General features: G+C 39.4%; 3 protein-coding genes across 3 annotated transcripts in view; all 3 read right to left on the minus strand.

Annotated features, from left to right (window-relative positions):
* The window catches only part of LOC130546683 (guanine nucleotide-binding protein G(olf) subunit alpha-like), a 14,174-nt gene extending 5,999 nt beyond the window's left edge, over window positions 1–8,175 (minus strand). Inside the window, exons 1-6 of the mRNA XM_057322044.1 lie at window positions 7,670–8,175; window positions 7,417–7,489; window positions 6,400–6,454; window positions 6,191–6,310; window positions 4,555–4,652; window positions 284–398 (exon numbers count right to left, since the gene is read on the minus strand). Of these exons, the coding sequence (XP_057178027.1) occupies window positions 284–398; window positions 4,555–4,652; window positions 6,191–6,310; window positions 6,400–6,454; window positions 7,417–7,489; window positions 7,670–7,973 (765 nt within the window). The 5' untranslated portion in view covers window positions 7,974–8,175. The remainder of the gene's footprint in view (window positions 1–283; window positions 399–4,554; window positions 4,653–6,190; window positions 6,311–6,399; window positions 6,455–7,416; window positions 7,490–7,669) is intronic.
* A 5,027-nt stretch (window positions 8,176–13,202) lies between these two features.
* tmem14cb (transmembrane protein 14Cb) lies at window positions 13,203–14,636 on the minus strand. The gene is made up of 4 exons (XM_057322404.1): window positions 14,299–14,636; window positions 13,923–14,024; window positions 13,734–13,821; window positions 13,203–13,539 (listed from the first exon to the last, which is right to left on the minus strand). The coding sequence occupies exons 1-4, from the start codon at window positions 14,372–14,374 to the stop codon at window positions 13,476–13,478; spliced, it is 330 nt and encodes a 109-aa protein (XP_057178387.1). The 5' UTR covers window positions 14,375–14,636; the 3' UTR covers window positions 13,203–13,475.
* A 284-nt stretch (window positions 14,637–14,920) lies between these two features.
* Window positions 14,921–17,830, minus strand: pak1ip1 (PAK1 interacting protein 1). Its single transcript, XM_057322399.1, has 10 exons — window positions 17,622–17,830; window positions 16,795–16,960; window positions 16,585–16,705; window positions 16,388–16,462; window positions 16,176–16,228; window positions 15,957–16,102; window positions 15,786–15,883; window positions 15,566–15,662; window positions 15,339–15,468; window positions 14,921–15,060 (listed from the first exon to the last, which is right to left on the minus strand). Exons 1-10 carry the CDS (start codon window positions 17,697–17,699, stop codon window positions 14,936–14,938), a joined length of 1,089 nt encoding a protein of 362 aa, XP_057178382.1. The 5' UTR covers window positions 17,700–17,830; the 3' UTR covers window positions 14,921–14,935.
* Between the last annotated feature and the right edge of the window lie 34 nt (window positions 17,831–17,864).

A 17,864-nucleotide genomic window follows, 5' to 3' on the forward strand; every position in this document is an offset into this window, starting at 1 on the left:
AGAGAGAGAGAGAGAGAGAGAGAGAGAGAGAGAGAGAGAGAGAGAGAGAGAGAGTTTTGTGTTAGGGAAAACAACCTGGAGGAACATTTCTTGACAAACTTTGTCTCCGTGTGATTTTTTAAACCATGTATACTATCAATTCAATTTGATTTCTATAGTGCTTTTCACAATGTGCATTGTTCCAAAGCAGCTTTACAGGAGAAAATAAGAGAAACTGAAAAACACAGAAAAGGTCAAACACAGCACAGCTCATGGTGTTTATAGAACAATCAAGATCATTCTAGTAAATAATATCTAATATCAGCAGTCTCTCATCCATATAGAAGAACTTGTGCTTGTGTACCTGATCTGTTGGAGTGTAGTCGCTCTGTCTCACTGCGTCGATCCGATCCAGAAAACTAAAAAGACACAAACACAGAAGAACTATTATCTTCACGCCCAAGCTAATGTATTTATATTTGATACTCTGTTGACCGAATATGGCACAAAATGTCTCTGAATATAAAGACAACATCTACAGTGATGGTGACCAAAAGTGACGTCCAACCTATGACAACTCATGTCTTTGCTCTTTATTCAGATATGTTATAAAAATGTATAAACATTTGGTGTAGTTGTGTTTGAAGTATAAACCGAATAAAAAGGATTTTGTGAAAATAATTACAACACATGAGCAAAGCTTATTGAGACAATAAATCCAAATATACAAGAAATAATACATCTTTCAAGTTTGACTATTTGGTCCTAAACTCATCCGAGCAACTTGAGACTGTATTTTGTTCGTCTCATTCTATTAAAAGTTTCAAAATCTCTCTCTATACCTCGCTCTATTGAGTGTCATTTCTTTGAACGAGAACTAACCATCCCTGGAGCTAGTATGCTGAAGTATGTTGATAACAAGGCCTGCAGAAAGGCAGAATACAAGCCCAACAGTTCTCTGTGACCATCATGTGATATTACTGCTATCAGCACAAACGCAGACAAATATAGACTCGTCCCACAAGCTTGTGACAACAAGACAATCTGTAACGACACTGCCAAAAAATGATCCACAGATAAAGCCTAATGGGTTTGTGTGGACATTTCGGTTTTATTTGATGTTGAACCGTTTTTAGATCCTGTATGACAGCACACAGTGTTAGACTCAGATCATGGGCGGGTTGTTACTTTTTTCATGTTACAACACAAAATGTCTTCTCTAATAATAATGTTGATGAATGTTGTCTTCGATATGTGAATCTATATTTTAACGAATGAAACCACTTCACATAAAAACATGAAAAGCAAGAATTGATCATCAGATATTAGAAAGCCTCATCTGCTCAGCTATCAAATCAAATCAAACATCTAGAATAACATGAGGGTGAGTTAATTTCGGGTGATCTTGGTGTATTTCCAGCATTGAGCAGCAGAGGGCGCATGTCTCTTGCGCTGTAGAGAGTCCACCCTAACTGAAGTTCACTCATCTCATCTGTGTGCTCTCTGAGTGGCAGAACAGCCACATGTTTCTCTTCAGAGCTTTATGAAGGCCTCGTGTGCATTACAAGGGCGGTGGATCTGTATGTATACATAGACAAAGTTTGTCAACAAAACGCACAAGAACCGCCGCGTGTGTCTGTCAGTCAACACGATTCCAAATGACCAACTTGTGCCGCTTTGCACGATTCATCATCACGGTTGTTAAGAGCATGAGCAGACGACATCTGAATGTTCTGTACAGCAGATGAGATAAGATATTCAGATTGTCCTCTATGACCATTGTGTACACTGGTTAAGATCCAAAAACACAAGGAAACTGGAGTCATTTCAAAACCAGTATATCCAGTTCACGCCGAACAATATGAGGACGTTTGATCACATTTGACATGTCCTACTGACTATAATGGCTCAGAGGATTTATAGGGCCAGTGTATGAGATGGTAAGAAAGCTTGCTGGACATCTAACATTACTCTGTAATGTACAAAACCTTCCTGAACGATCAGGATTTGACATTACAATTCCCTTTTTCTTCTCACTTGACATTTTAACCATATAAACGACATGTACAGGAGAGAACCCAACCCAAATCAGGTGACGAACCTGACAAACTCTGGGTTTCTGATTCCAGTTTGGGCGTGTATTTAACAAACTATTATCACAAATATCTGTGACTCCCGAGACGGCTCAGATTTTGTTCACCTGAACAGGAAGTAAAAGGAAAGAGGGCGATTCAGGGCTTGGGTTTAGGAATGAAATGTAACAGTATCGGTCAGATCAGGTCATAGCTTCTTGTTTAGAGTCACTCTTAATACATTTCTCCATGCATTATTTTGTTAACTAAATAATCGTTTGGGTTTCTGTTGAAATGAAATAAAAGGTAGGCCAAGATATTACTGGAAAAGCTGTTGCTAAGGAGACATTTCTCATTTTTATTTAGTTTGAGGCACTTAAATGATGAACTGGAAATAAACTAAAACGGAAATAAAATGAACGAAACCTTAAAAAATAAATGACAAAAGGATGCAAGCATTTAAGTTACAAAAATGAAACTAAAATTAACATCAAACTGAAACTAAAAAATAAACAGCTAGTTTAAAAAACTTACAATAAAACTAAAGTAAAAGCACAAAAATATCTGATAGTCTCATAGCCTGTCATGAAGTATATAGGAATATAACATGCAATTCACTTCGAGCCCCTTCTAACACTGAACAATGATCTTAAATAAACCAAATGTAAATCTAAAAAAATCTGTCTGCATTTTAATTCTTCATACGTTTTTGTGTCATGATCCTCCCAATAATCTATCATCAATATAACAACACGACTGTTGTTTTTTGTTTTCAAGCACTTGTGCCGGACAACGTCTATTTTCTCCTGACTGCTGACGGATTTCTCTGAAATAGCAGCCCCGAATGCTAAAAAAAGCATTCATAATCTGTTGCTATTTCTGTCGACCGCACGTGTGCCTGTTTGTTTGTGCATCGACATGAAACAGGCAAACGGGCGAGAGACAAACGCTGTTTCGAAGTCAACGGTAGTCCCCTTTAAGCACATATAAGGGCCCGATCTGTACGAGCGAGCGAGCGAGCGCGCGCACACACACACGGCCCTTTCTGCGCCTCACCTTCTCTTTCTGACCTTCCTTTGTTTACGCGCATTGCCGGGATACTCCCTTTGATTCGGCGGCGCGCGCACACACGTGACAGCCTCCGCCACTGAGTGCTCTGCAGTGCTGCGCTATAAATAGCTCCTGCTTGGCCCGGCTGCTCTGTTCCTTTACATAAGCTCGGGCGGAGGGTGTGGGGGGGCAAACAGCCCGACCGCAATCTCCATACAGCCTGCGCACGCTCGGATGGTGCCTTCACTCCTCCGGCTCAAGAAAAGTCTTTTTTACCGCTTTCATCCTTCCAACATTGTGATCTTCCCTACAAACACGTATTCGTGTGTGTCCTGGTTTAACTCCGGTTATGGTGTAATCCGGTTGCTTTAGGATCTTAAAATAGACGCACGACAGAAAAACAACTCCGACAGATGTCACACAATCACGAGGGATCGTGAACTAATCTAACAGGTCATATATGTGAATATATGCATTAGGGTTTAAGCGAGAACTTCTTAAAAGGTCTAATCTGTAACTATTTTTAGTTAAAAATGAACATAAATCAGTTACTAAGCAAGTACTTACAAAACCAGTGTGCTCAGCTTAGCCCGATTCACAACTCTATACATACTATAATGATTTAGAATCGGAGTTGTCGGGTACGATTTTTACCTATAGTTAAAAAGAATTCAAATATATTTTACAAACTTACCCCGATTCACAGCGCTAAACTTTTGTCGGGTACGATTTCATAGATTTGTACGATTTGTAAATAGTCCAAATGTATTTTAAAACTTAAAGCATTATTATATCGCATCACATGTTTCTTAAAATATCGCGCAGCTCTTAAAGTCACAGTTATGACTTTTGCGTGGGCAAGAATCACACTTTTTCACTCTTTAGATAAAGTACAGCAAAATATAGTTTTCAATGCCAAGCCCAAGTCACAAAAACAGCTAAATATATAACGTTCATACTTCCTTAAGGCAAAATGTTTATTATACACGCTAAACAACTTCACCGTGACGAGAAACAAGTAAAAAGTGTGAACTAAGCTTCTTCAAATAAACACAACTATCCTACCAACCACGGATGAACCTGAATCACAGCAAACACATCTGAGCAGATATTGATTCACAGTTGTATAACAGAGGAATTCTGGGTATTGTAAAAGTCTTCCACAAAGAAGACGTCTGTATTCAGAGCAGCTGGGTGTCTGTGGAGTTTCTCCAGGCTTTTCTCCGATGAAGAGACAACAGTCGCCATTATGTGTCAGGCACCGCGCTGGATACTGATGATATCTGTGTTCTACAAAGCTGCCGACCGGCTCTCATGACCCGAGCACCTCCTCGCTCCTTCATACCTGACACACGTGCCTATCCCAACCACCACCATCAGACTAACTCCAGCGCGAGCCTTTTCAGCCAAGCCAGTTTGAAGCGTAACGATCAGTAAATGTAGCGATACTCACTAATGCGCGCAGTCGATGAGCTGATATTCGTTGGAGCGCTCGTAACACGCCTTCACTCCTTCATCCTGCCAGAGTTTCTTCGCGTGGTCAAAAAACTCCTGCCGAGAAATGAACACGTGCACAAACATGTTTAAAACAACACAACGCTTGAATTTCTTTAAACTAAGTTGCACGTTTAAGCTTGACCAACTATTTCCTCCTAATTCATTTACTAACTTTAATAGCTACAATCATAAAATGCATATTACTTTATGATTTTCACTTTTCCGTTTAGTTCGTTCTGAACACAACCTTGATCATCAAGCTAATTTATGTAAGATTTATCACCTGGTGAAAAAATGACTAGAATCTAGACTAGTTCTCCAAATAAACACTCAAGTCAAAAATGAAAAAAAATAAACACTTTCAGAAGTAGTCATTTTTCAAAGAAAGAATATGAAAGACAGATGTTGGATATACACTTCTAGTATAACAAACTTAAAGAATAACCATACTGCATAGTGCGTTATTTAGCAAGTTTCGCATAATGCACTTTTCTGAAATATCGTGCAGCCTTGACCATCACGATTAGGACTTTTGTGTGAGCGAACATCTCTCACACACCTCAGAAAAGTTCACTAAAAATATAGCCAAGCCAAATTACAAAAACAAACAACAACAACAAAATTGTACCTTACGACCGAAATGTGCCGTGTCAGAGTGAACATTCAGGAATTTATAAACGAGACGCTAATTAAGATAAAAATATATGTAAATGACCGAACGCCATTTAAGCCTGATGTAAAGTGGCGTTGTCTGTAATACCAGAGAATACACACAACATTCCTACAACCGGAAGTGGACGGAAAATTCACAAACTTTTTTGTATCATGTCAAAAGCTTTAGAAAATCACACAAACAATTATCATTTCCTAAAACACTGAAAACAAATTCCGGTAAATGTGCCATGTTTAGCTGAACACCATTCAAAACAACATATTACACCAGGACTTGTATATAAGTGTGGCTGCTGTACGACTGCGTCCGTTCTTTCACACACACACAGTGTTCAAAGGTTAATGCTAACAAACATCTCAGACGGACGGCTATGCTGTCAGCTAGATTGAGACACAACTCTGTCTGGCTGTCAGTTTCAGGTCATTCATCTAGAACACCAGATGTGAAGGAATTCTTCCTATTTCAGATCTCCAGCATCATTCCAAAGTTGTCATGAGATCCTTTGAAACGGGTGAAACTCTTACTTCACAAAAGACTATCTGTAAACGTACACACTTATCTCAAGACAAAAACCATCAAAATGTCTTACTCACTGATAAACTAGCACAAAACAGCAGAACTAACACACTATGTGCATCAAATCTGATGAAACTACAATATTTTTGTGACCACGTCATCTTTATCGAAATGTTCCTGTGTGTTCTTATGACAATGGAAAAACTACGATCATCTTAAATTTGGAACAGCTACTTTATTCACAAACAACAGCACGGAGGTCACCGCAACAATACAATCGCACAAATGATGTGGCACGTGAACTAAGAGCAAACGCTTCAAAACCATCAAAGCGTGACCTCAATCAAAGCCAAGTACGAAGATTGAAATGTCATTCAATAAATGCTGAAGATGAGGCTGTTACCTGCGTGTAGTCGAAGTCGGAGAGCGGCGCTATGCTCTTGATGTAGTCGATCCTGAACTGGTCCTCCGGATTAGCAAGCGGAACGGGTGGAATTAAAGTGCTCATTGCCGACACTATAGTCTAAACATGAAAGAAACACGAGCGATGACGACGAGAATCCTTCTAGAAAAGAAAGACCAATTCAAATCTAGAATGAGGAGTTCACTTACCACGATGGCATCCTTCACATTTTTACGAATGTCTTGAATTTTCTGTTTCTTTTCTCTGCGTGAGAAAATGTGAATGAGGGAGTTAATGCGGTGCACCATTTAGATTTTATTTGATCACTGTATGTTCACAAATACATGTCGGTCAGTCAATGTTAAAGATATAACTATACAGAAAACTAGCATTTAACCCTAATCGTAAACCATATTAGTCAGTTTGTATGAAAGATCATCTATAATATCACCATCATAAATCTATATTTAAACATACTGAATATTTTGTCTAAAGGACTGTATTCAAGGGCAGCCTCAAGCAATGAACTTTCTTTATGAATGCATTTAATGTTAAAGTTATTCATATTTACCATACATTACATTAAGGACAACAGTTAACAGTAACACAATGCACTTTATTGTCGGGTAAGTTAGCTTGGCCTTCTTTTGCACATCGCTAGTTTTAGTTTTATAAACACACACACACACTAGCTGTAAATGAATATCATAGGTTGTGACAAATAAAAATCTTGAATCTTAAAAAGTAGCATGTTTCACACCTTAAGTTACTATCACTGAATTGACAAACCCTTCATTTATTTCCCCATCATTTCCAACACTCTTACACTTAATATGATCTGCATTGACAAGATCTGGTTTTGATCGTTCCCATTTCGTTTTTATTTTGGCTGAACTATTGCGTGTTTTTAGAAATCTTCCCTGCACCTCCCCTCTTTCTTTCCCCCACGAAAACACCGTACATTTCTACAAACAACCGTCTGTGTTTCGGTCAGTGCAGGCAAACACGTATCAGGATATACCGTGGCATTGTTTTTAAGGAAGTGGGCACGCAACTTTAACACACAGAGGCCTACCTGCATTTCCAGCGCGTTCACAAGCGCGTGTTGATCTCCGACTGACACAAACCCACACCGCGAAGCCCTCCGCGTCCATAAGACGCCCGAAACACACGCGTTCGACGGTAGAAACGTCACATGACATTATAAAAAGCAAACGTCTACTCACTCTGCGTTAAAGCCGTTGACGTGAAGAATTCTCATCTGCTTCACGATAGTGCTTTTACCCGACTCGCCAGCCCCTGCGAAACAAACACAGCCATTTAATAGCACGAAAGTTTCAATATCACGGTGTGATCTCGATATGTGCGGATGATCCGACGTGCCATTTTGAGCTGTCAAACATGGTGCGCTCGAGCACACGGTCTCGTGCCGCTCTTACATGATTTCGCATGAAAACGCCTCGTGTCGCAGACTCTTACCCAATAACAAGAGTCGATGCGTGGCTTTATAAGCCTGTCTTTCTTTTTGCAACTGTTTATTGATCCTCTTGTCGGCGTCTCGCTGTGTTTTCTCGTCGATGCGCTGGTCTTCGGTTTTCCCGTTGCCGAAACACCCCATCTTACACCCTTGAGCCCGGTCCTCACGCGCGATATATCCAATATTGACTCCGAACGAGACGACGGATATCAAGAAGAACAGGGCAGGATAAAAAAGCAGGTCCTCCGTCGCCGGGAAGGTGTGTTTTTCGTGTGTCAACCATGTATCAGGCGGGCGCCCGGGCATCTGGCGTCGTTCAGGCGACGGGATTGATGAAAGCGATCACATGTCGATCGGCAGGGTGGGATATGAACTAGCATCTGGATCTGGGGGTCTCCGCGAGCCCCTGCCAGGAGCCCTTCCCGTGTCTTCTGTCGCCCTCTCTCACTGTGCGAGATTCTCTGCCTCACTGTGTCTCTGCAACTCAACACTGCCTCTATCTCTGACACACGGTATGAGAAGCCGGGAAAACCGTTACAAATGCATCTCCTCCTCGACGTTAAAACGTCAAAACAAGAGCGCGTCATAAACAGAGCGGACGTTACAGCGTAACACGATGTGCGTGCGCGTGACACATTGGAACCGTCGCTGAAGTCTAGAAGCGACCCGTGAGCAAGAACACATCTCTTTGATGTCTTCATTATTTCTCCTAGACTCCAATGGGAATAAACTAGAGCAAAGGGAAACTTTGGCTGAAGTCTCGCGAAGAGCCAGAAATAATCACAAACCGTATCTGCAATCGAAAGTCAACATTATAACATATTTCTACAAACATTATTTGTCCAACATAAGTAGTCTGAGGCTACTTATAGTTTAATCCAATAAAACAAATACACCCCGAGTATAATCAAAGGAGAAAACATGGTCGTCATCATTAGCTTACGTTTGATGAGTGACCTGAAAATGTTCGTTTCCAGGTTTCAATGAGATTTCTAAGGTCTCAGACCTTTACGTCCCTGAGACTGTAAACACGATTCTGTGTGAAAATAAGAGTGTGATTGTATCGCAGTTCCGTGGGAATGCAGGAGAGTAAAACACGTGAGGACAATAAGAGCATATCACCTCTGAGACATAAACTAATCGCTCTTGATCGTATTGGCGTCGAAAAGAAATAGTTCATTAAAGAATCAAACAAATATAATGTTCTATGTTCCTTCATCAGTCTGACTTCTTTAAACATGTACTTCTCCTATTTTCGACCCTCAAAACGATTCTGACTTTCACTTCTTATAACGTTTCTATAAAAAGCTCTTTCAAAAGGGACAGTTCACCCAAAAATGACAATTCTGTCATCATTTACTCACCCTCGTATTATTTCAGACCTGTATAAATTAGAAAGATATTTGGAAGAATGTCAGTCATTTTCAGTTCCGGGACAAGATTGACTACCATAGTAGGAAGAATTAAATGCTAGTCAAAGGTGCCCGAGAACTAAATGTCATAAATTCTTCAGAACATCTCACGATGTGTTCAACAGAACAAAAAAAAAGACTTATCCCTACTATGGTCGTGCATGATGTCCCAGAACTGAAAATCGCAAACATTCTTCAAAATATCTTTCTCTGTGTTCATCGGAGCAAAGAAACGTAAACAGGTTTGAAACAACCTGAGGGCGAGTAAACGATTTTTCATTCATGGGGGGCGAACTGTCCCTTTAAGGTTCAAGAAAAATAGGGGCTGTTCTGTGGAACAATGATGAACTGTCAATTAAAACTGTCCACCAGCAAGTACCCGTACATAAACACATGTCATGTGGTTTGAAGAGGTGACCACAAAAGGAAGAATATACTGTACATGTAATGCAGATTTTCAGGTTCATGAATGTTTAGGTCAAAACATACAGAGAATAAATGTCTCCTAGTGGCTCAAGTGATTATAAGTGCACAGTGGAAATACTTGTGCGATGGGTAAGATATTATTTTAACATGTTCAAATGTTTATGGTAAATTTGTATTTTACAGTGGTATTTTAAAATAGTCAACAATATTTTTCATGTTAATGATATTTAATACATCATAAATCCTCACTTGAATTCTAAATGTAACGGCACTATGATGCTTTAGATATGAGATTTCATGACTTTGTGCATTTAATGTTAGTTATCCCTAAATCCCAAAGATCCACTTTTGCCTTTGTGAATGCACAGCTGTTTTTACTTCAGGACAAATGTTGCATGTATGTTTCTGACCTTAAGCTCAAATCTTTGAAAACAACATAGCATATTGCATAATACTTTCATTACAATTAGCAAGCCATATGCTGTAAGGGCCACGCTAGAGCCAAAGTACACCTTCAGTAAATGATAAAACCTATTTACAGGGTGACAAAGTTCAGTGTGCAGACCACATACACTTCACATTGCAATGCTACGAAAAGGACCAATACCAGCTTGTGTAAAAGTAAATTCATCATAAATGTAATCATAATCAAGCTGCTTTAACAGTTACACCTTGAAACCCTGACCGCTTTCGGCCAATTATGGACAAAGCATCCATCCTAATGCCTTACGGTTCCTTAAATTGGGCTATTTCGATGCTAAATTCCCCAAAATAGCTCATGCTATGACCCAAATTACCTGTTACTATTAGGAGATGATATTAGGCCTGTTATCTAATACTTGATATACCAAATACTAACGTACTTACAGTACAACTTGTACGAAGACATTCCCAAGCATGTGTCATTCTTACAAAGTAAAAATAACTGTATCACACATGATAACTCACCAGGATTCTCATTTATGTTCATTTATAACCGCCATTATACAGTAACGTAGGTGTGTAGTGAATTAAGATGGCACTGTGATCTCCATTTTTGATCAACCAACCCAGAAACCAGCTGCTGGTAAAACATCAAGTTTGCCATCTTATCCATTTCGACCGGTTTGAGGCCAGACTACAATCATAACGTCAGGTGGCACTTGACATGGCAGCACACACATAACAGCATCTTCAAGTGTGTGAATGAGTTGAAAATTGTGAGGACGTGTAATATGTTTAGTCTTAACCTCTTATGGCATTACATATGGAAACATTTTCACGCAAACTGTGTCTGGAATACACTCGCATCAGTTAGCAACCCAAGACACACAACTATAACCTTGAACAAAATGACAATCAAGTAGAATTCAAAAGTCCTTTATAGTAGTTGAAATACGTGTGCTTGAAATGCAAGTTGCACATTGTAACTGCTGCAGGTTCTTTAGCTGCTTTTAGGGATTTTCCTTCTGAAAGGCATAAAGACTATCAAGATATGCGTATGAATTGTTCCAAAGGTCATAAGAATACATTCTTTGCACCATGACTAATACCTGTATCTTATCAAAAGCACAATATGCTGAGTTCATTTATAATATCTGACATCTTCCTCAGTTGCAGAGACTACCTGCAACTTGCAGAGTTCCACGTCTATTCAATGGCCTCGTATCTAAAGGTGAGGCCAAACTTACGAAACACATTTCTTGGTGAGAACATGCTAACGAAGACCTTGGGAATAGATTTTACATTCCAAATCAACACAACAGACACAAAGTCAGACACTTGCTTTACTTGACCTTTACTTGAAGCCTGTGCATTCTAAGCATATTCATAATACATCATAATATATCTGAAACGTATCCTGCTATAACACTTACCTATTTACAGTATGTTTTCACATAAAAAAACGTAATGCATTTGAACACAAGACTTTCTGTAGGCCTATGTCTTGTTGCATCTCTGTTTGTAAACCACTGTCATATTATTTGTCAACAAAAATATTGTTGCACATTTGTATTAATTATATTATGTATTAGTAATGAGTATATTGCTTATTTTGCCAGTTCTGAATTTTAAAGTTCAGACAGTTTCTTATCCATATTGCTAATAAAACATAACCATAATCTGTATATATCACGCAAAAACACGTCGGTTGATCCCTATTCAAATGTTTGAGGGGATGTATTATAATGCGCAATACAAACATTTATAATGTATTATTAAAATAGGCTTCAAGTAAAAGTGTTACCGCTGATTAAAGCCAGGCGTTATGACGTCAGCGTCACCCATGCCCACACGTCGCGCGAAACCCCAAATAATGAATGAATACACAGACTACAGACATTCAAAATGTGCTAGTACATGTCAGCATCACCCACCTAAGAGCAGCAACCGATGCGTCTGTTTATATTCCCGCTTGAGCTCCTTCAAGGCCCTGTCAATGTTCTTACTGACTTTCCTGGCTTCCCTTTCGGCCTCCTTCTCCTCGACCACCACCAGGTTATCCCAGTTCTTCTGTTTCTGGGCGCTGTTTGGAGTCTGAAGCAGCTGCAGTCGCCTCTTTCCTCCGCCTCCTCCTCCGTTCTGGATGAGCGCTCGGTCCGCGTCTCCACGGCGCAGCTCCCCGGCGTCCCCGGTGCGTAATGGAGAGGTGGAGGATGTCTTCCCGTTGTTCCCCCCAGAGTCCTCGTCCCGCCGGGATCCCCGCACGCAGGACGGCATCATTATCATCCCTGGATCGGGAGGCTGGTGATCTGACTCCGAGTTGGCGTTGGAAATGGATCCACTTAGATCCCCAAATATACGGGGGCGCAGACTGTAACAAAGCCCCATGATGTGGCCAGGCGCTCACGGTTGATCTTTGATCATAAATAGAGAATAGACGCCTCGATCCCGCAGTGATTTAGCGCATCATCACACGAGTTGACATTACGTGATGCATTTTTCGACCGTGCGTAATCCAAAAATGATGCTCCTGTATTTACAAAATGTCATTTTGTGTGTTCTTACAGTCCAACCTACGCGCAGTAGTCGGTGGATCACATGACATCTGCTTGCTGACAGTGCAGTCCACCTTACCGTAATGAAACCAAAAGCTTAACCACAGAAAATCAGGGGTGGACACATGTGTGGCCGTGTGGATGGGTTTTGGACGCAGTGTGTTTTGCGTTTAGGGATTTAGCATTGTGAAACCGTGTTAAAGGCTCTGGGTAGATCAGCTGTAGACTGTTTGACAGCTGTAGATCAAGTTTGCCTTATACCCTTGAGAGCCCCATACGGGCTCACTAATGAGATATTTAATGAAGGCACCTGAAGCTCTGAGGTATCCTGAGAACTCAACATTATAATAACAATAGTGAGTCACTGATATTGTGATTGCATTATGTTTTTAAGCTTGATTGTGGTCATTTCGTTGCAACAGAGAAAATAAAATGCATTTCAACTATGTTCCCCACAGCAGGATTAAAACAATTAGGTAATAATGTATATTAGAATAATCGTTTTTTTTTGGGGGGGGGGGTTGAAGATTAAATACTAATAAACAGTACTAATAAACAGTACATTGTATTCAAACATAGGCTACTGCACGAATCGTGTACGAATTCTATTGTGACTTTTTATGAAAAGACTTACTAACATTTATGATGTGTACACAGGTTTGAACCAAAAACGACCACATGTAATATTGCAAATGTTTATGGTGCTGTAAAAACGAAAGCCATTTGTGTGGTTTGGTTTAAAAAATACAGGTTTTATAAAAGATCTCGGCGCCCCCTGTAGGTAAAAGTATATAAACTCGTTTGAACATTTGGAACAAATGTTTGGTCGACCATCAAGGCATTTATTGGCCAGAAAAACACATAAATGTATACAAATGAAATAATAAATGCACTTGGATCGTATCAAAATCAGCACATAAAGAGAAATAACTTGTTCCAGTCCAAAAACTACTGGACTGGAAAATGAAACTATTTCAGTGTGGCTGTGCCCTTCACGTTTTCTTCTTTTGTGAAGTCTGTAGTATTTTTACACCTATCCTCACGAACATCAACAAACTGCAAGGAAAGAATGTCCATTAATCATAAATAATGTTAAGGTCAAATATTATTTTTATCTGTATTAGAACCTCATAGATATTTGATTTTACGTTTACAGGATGGAGGAATGAAATAAAAAACACAAATATGATGCATATAAAAATAAAACAAAGAATAATAATAAACAATTTAAAATAAAACATAATTCATGCCTCGCCCCTGTCATGAGTCCAGCTGGCATAAATGTCCATGAACTTAGAAATCTTGCTCCCATTACAGCAGTCAGTGATCCAGAGGTGCCTATATACACACATATATAAAACAGTCATGTCACATGGATTATATTCGTTGTGACAAAATACAGAAATGAAAATAATATTAAAAATAACTGAAAGACATACCCAACGAAACCCAGATATCTTTGTCATTTCTTGACATCTGATAAGCGCCAACAAACGCTGCGATGCCAAACAGGAGCCCAGCAGTCAAAGACATGACACTACCTGCACAGGTACACATCTGACCATATTAGGACGTTCCGTTTGAAGCAAACTCGGGTGAAAGTGCTTTAAAAAGTTTCTGCCTTATTAACAAACTAAAAAACGTTTTTCCAAATGTACATGTAACTGACGAAAGTTGTTTGTTCAGCGTTATCAACACTGCTAAACAAATTAATTTTAGGTTATATTAAAATATTTTAAAAACATGACATAGCTGCTCGAAAACCCCTGTGCTACTTTCAACAACAGTGGATTGATAGTTACATGAGGTCTTTACCTGCTTTAACATAACCAATAATCCCCCCTATCGTTATAAGAGCTGCATAACCATAACCAAACCAATCCACAGACATATCTGTATGTTTGTTTCTTTAATTCGCAACAGAAAGAAAAAAGTCGTGTTGGTCGCGGTTTCGGCTAGAAGGGACACAGCTACCTCCACTGGGCATGCGCACTTCAATACCGCATCATTTTTGTCTCACTGACAACAGTTAATTACTTTTTTCTTTATTGTAATGTTAGGTTTAGGGTTGGGAAGGGCATTAGCTAATGTAATTTAGTGTAATTTTACGGCGAGATCTGGCATCAATTCCGGCCGAAAAACAGCTCAAGTATCGCCACTCACTTCCTGAAATGCGATTTCAAAATAGAACTCTTACTGCGACGCATTCATCTTTTAACTTTTTTTGGACATGAAATCCCGTATCTACTAGCAAATAAAACTTTAAATAGTACATACACCCATTGTTCTAGAAATAGTTCATGTTTTAGCTAGTGCATTTAAAATGTTAGTTCATTAAAAAGTTTTTAAATATATTTTTACTATATAATAAGAAATGTAGTGTGTGTCATGTCATATAAGCAAATACACAAAAGTGAAATGACAACAACACCATAGATTTGAATAAAATTCTTTATTGCACTTTTTGTCTTCTTTTCTTCTTCCCTTGCTCTTTGGAGCTGGTTTCGTCATCGATAATGACCGCGTCTGTGGTTCTCACTCTTTTACCTTTGGCAGGCATCGAGAGCTCTGCAACAGCTGAGAAAAAAAGAAGAACATATAAACATGTTAAATCCTTGCAAACAGAAGAAAAAAAATCAGAACTTACAATACAATGAACACGTCAAAAAGCATCACAATCTGCAAGTGTGACACCAACTATGTGCATGTGTAACTGGTCTGTGCAGGCCTCGAACCAGCGTCGGTCCGGATGGGAGACAGGCGCTCTAACAAGGAGGCTAAAGACCGCAGGCGTCTCTATCTTGCACAGCACTCTCTCACTTGACTCTACAGTATTTGGAGTGTTTTGCGCGTACTCTTTGAGGTTGCAGGTGGAACGGTCTGCTCCACAGGGGTCTCTTTCTCTTCACCAGGTATCCAGACAGTCAGACAGGTGAGTCTGGCAGTGGTGTTTATTTGGCCAAGCAAAGAAGGGCTCTCTGGGTTCTAAGAAGAGGAGTAAAATATGAACCTCAATCCAAATCACTCTTAAACTGCAAATGCTTTAACTCGAGACAAAATGCACAAATGTTTATCTCAATACCTCAAGATCGAGTTTCCACATCTTGATGAATCCATCGTTTGAAGCCGTAACGACGACACAAAAACTGTCTTTCGTGAAGCTTTCGATGGCTTTTATTCTAGAATGAAACACACACATGAATAAAACAATTAAAATAACACGAGTATTTACACCTATACAGCTGCTGCTTCTTTGTTGAATAAACATAAACAGCAATGACGCTTTATTGAACTGGTTTTACCTGTTCTCATGAGCTTTAAACTCGCACAGGCATTTCTGTGAGGTCACATCATAAACTCGCACGCTCTCGTCATCTCCTGACACAGCCAAGAGTGTGTTCTTTAGGAAAAAACAGAAACTCAAATAAAATGACTTTTAAACCATACGCAGTGAACAACCCAAAAATCCTTACCTTCAGAAACTTGAGGCACGAGATTCTTTTGGGAAACACGATGGTTCCAACAACCGTGGCCGACTCCATGGTGTAAATATCCACTCTGTCATTCACAACCACTGCGTATTGATCTCCATCTGGTGACCACATCACTCTCTGTGCATCTGAAAAACATTGCGTTTCATTCTTTTCATACACGAGCAGCAATCATTTATAAAACGCAAGTCTGTAGCTTACTTTCTTTGATATTCTTGATAAAAGCTGACCGTCCTGTAATCAGATTCCACGTTCTGCGGTACGAGAAATAAATCGGTCGTTTACAGTATTTCTCTTTCATAACTGCATCTTTGACCAGAAAGTTATTTTTAGGCGAACACTCGCATTAATGCCTTAGATATCCTACGGTTTATTACACAAAAACACTTTTAGAGCAAAGCTCAACTTCTTACCGTAAAGTCTTGTCTGTCCCCACAGATAGCGCAAGTTTTCCAGAAGGGTGCACAGACAGCGAAGTGACATGACCCCTAAGAAATGAAGTTTCATCACTTTATATCTCTCTAGCAAGCTCTATATTTTCTGTACGCGTGTTGTGGTATTTGATCAAAAGCACATCATGCATGTATATTTTTTAGTGCGCTGCACTTACTTGTGAGCGTTGAAAGATTTGAGACATTCCCATTTTTTGGTGCTCCACACACAAATGAGCCCATCTTCTCCTCCACTGAGTAAATGAGACGAGCCGTGGAACTCCAGACACGAGATGGTGCCTGTCAAACAAACAAACAAACGTGCTTACACTTACACAAATCCTGAAGCAGATGGTCTTTTTTCCTTCAGTGCACGACTTTGTCTGTACCGTCATGATGCAGCAAGGCTCCGTGTTCAGTTTTATTGCTCATGTCATAGAGTTGAATGGTTTCGTCTTTGCTTCCCGTGGCAATGAAGCGATCGTTGGATGCCACCGCAGATAGAGAGGCTGTGTGCGCATGGTGCGTGAAGTTGGGCTCAATGGTCCACTCCTCCTAAAATAAAAACAAGACCGATGAGATTCTGTCTGAAGCAATACCACAGCAGTCATAGTATGTATTTCAACAAGACCACAGTCATATTTAACCATTATTACTGACATGGACAAAAACAACAGAAATTCTAATAGTTTCTATTATAAACACCATTACAAAATGTATTTTTGTAGTGTGTGTGAAAATACTGTAGTATCCTCTAGTATTGACTACAGTAAAATGATTATACTTTGTTAATGTTTACTTCTATTTTTTGAAGTATTAACTATATTAAATTGATATACCAAGTAGTAAATAAATACTTAATATTAGTAGAAGAAATGTTAGTATTTACTAGCCCCAAGATTTAATAATGTTTATTAATATAACTGCGTCAATCATTTGACTAAAGTAAACTTACTACAGTATTCTATGTGGAATTGAATATCTATCTAATATCTAATGTGAATTGTATTATAAATGAATTGAATAGTGCTCTGTTGCTTCCCATCTGCCAAATAATATCCATCAATAGAATCCAACACATTACCACAATTCCCGCATTATAACCATCAAATCCGATGTACTTTCAGCAGTGCCCGCAGTTAGAACTCCGTCTAATCTTCACTAAAATGAGCAACAATGATTGTAAAACGACAGAAATATTTAATATAAACGTTACCTTTTCACTGGTGCACACTCGATATCCACAGACTATCTGCTCATAACAGCCCGCGACCAACTCAACACGATCACCCATGATTACTAAACAGACGAAAACTAAACTGAGCAACTTTTTGATATATAGAATCTTTCTTATGAATTTGTAAGTGTTAATAAAAGTTAGACTAAATACAGCAACGTGTGGTAGCCATGTGATGACGAACACACCGCCGGATGTGACGTAGGCCATAATAAGAGTTCC

Source organism: Triplophysa rosa, linkage group LG23 (assembly GCF_024868665.1).
Source record: "Triplophysa rosa linkage group LG23, Trosa_1v2, whole genome shotgun sequence".
In the NCBI taxonomy this organism is placed as follows: Eukaryota; Metazoa; Chordata; class Actinopteri; order Cypriniformes; family Nemacheilidae; genus Triplophysa; species Triplophysa rosa.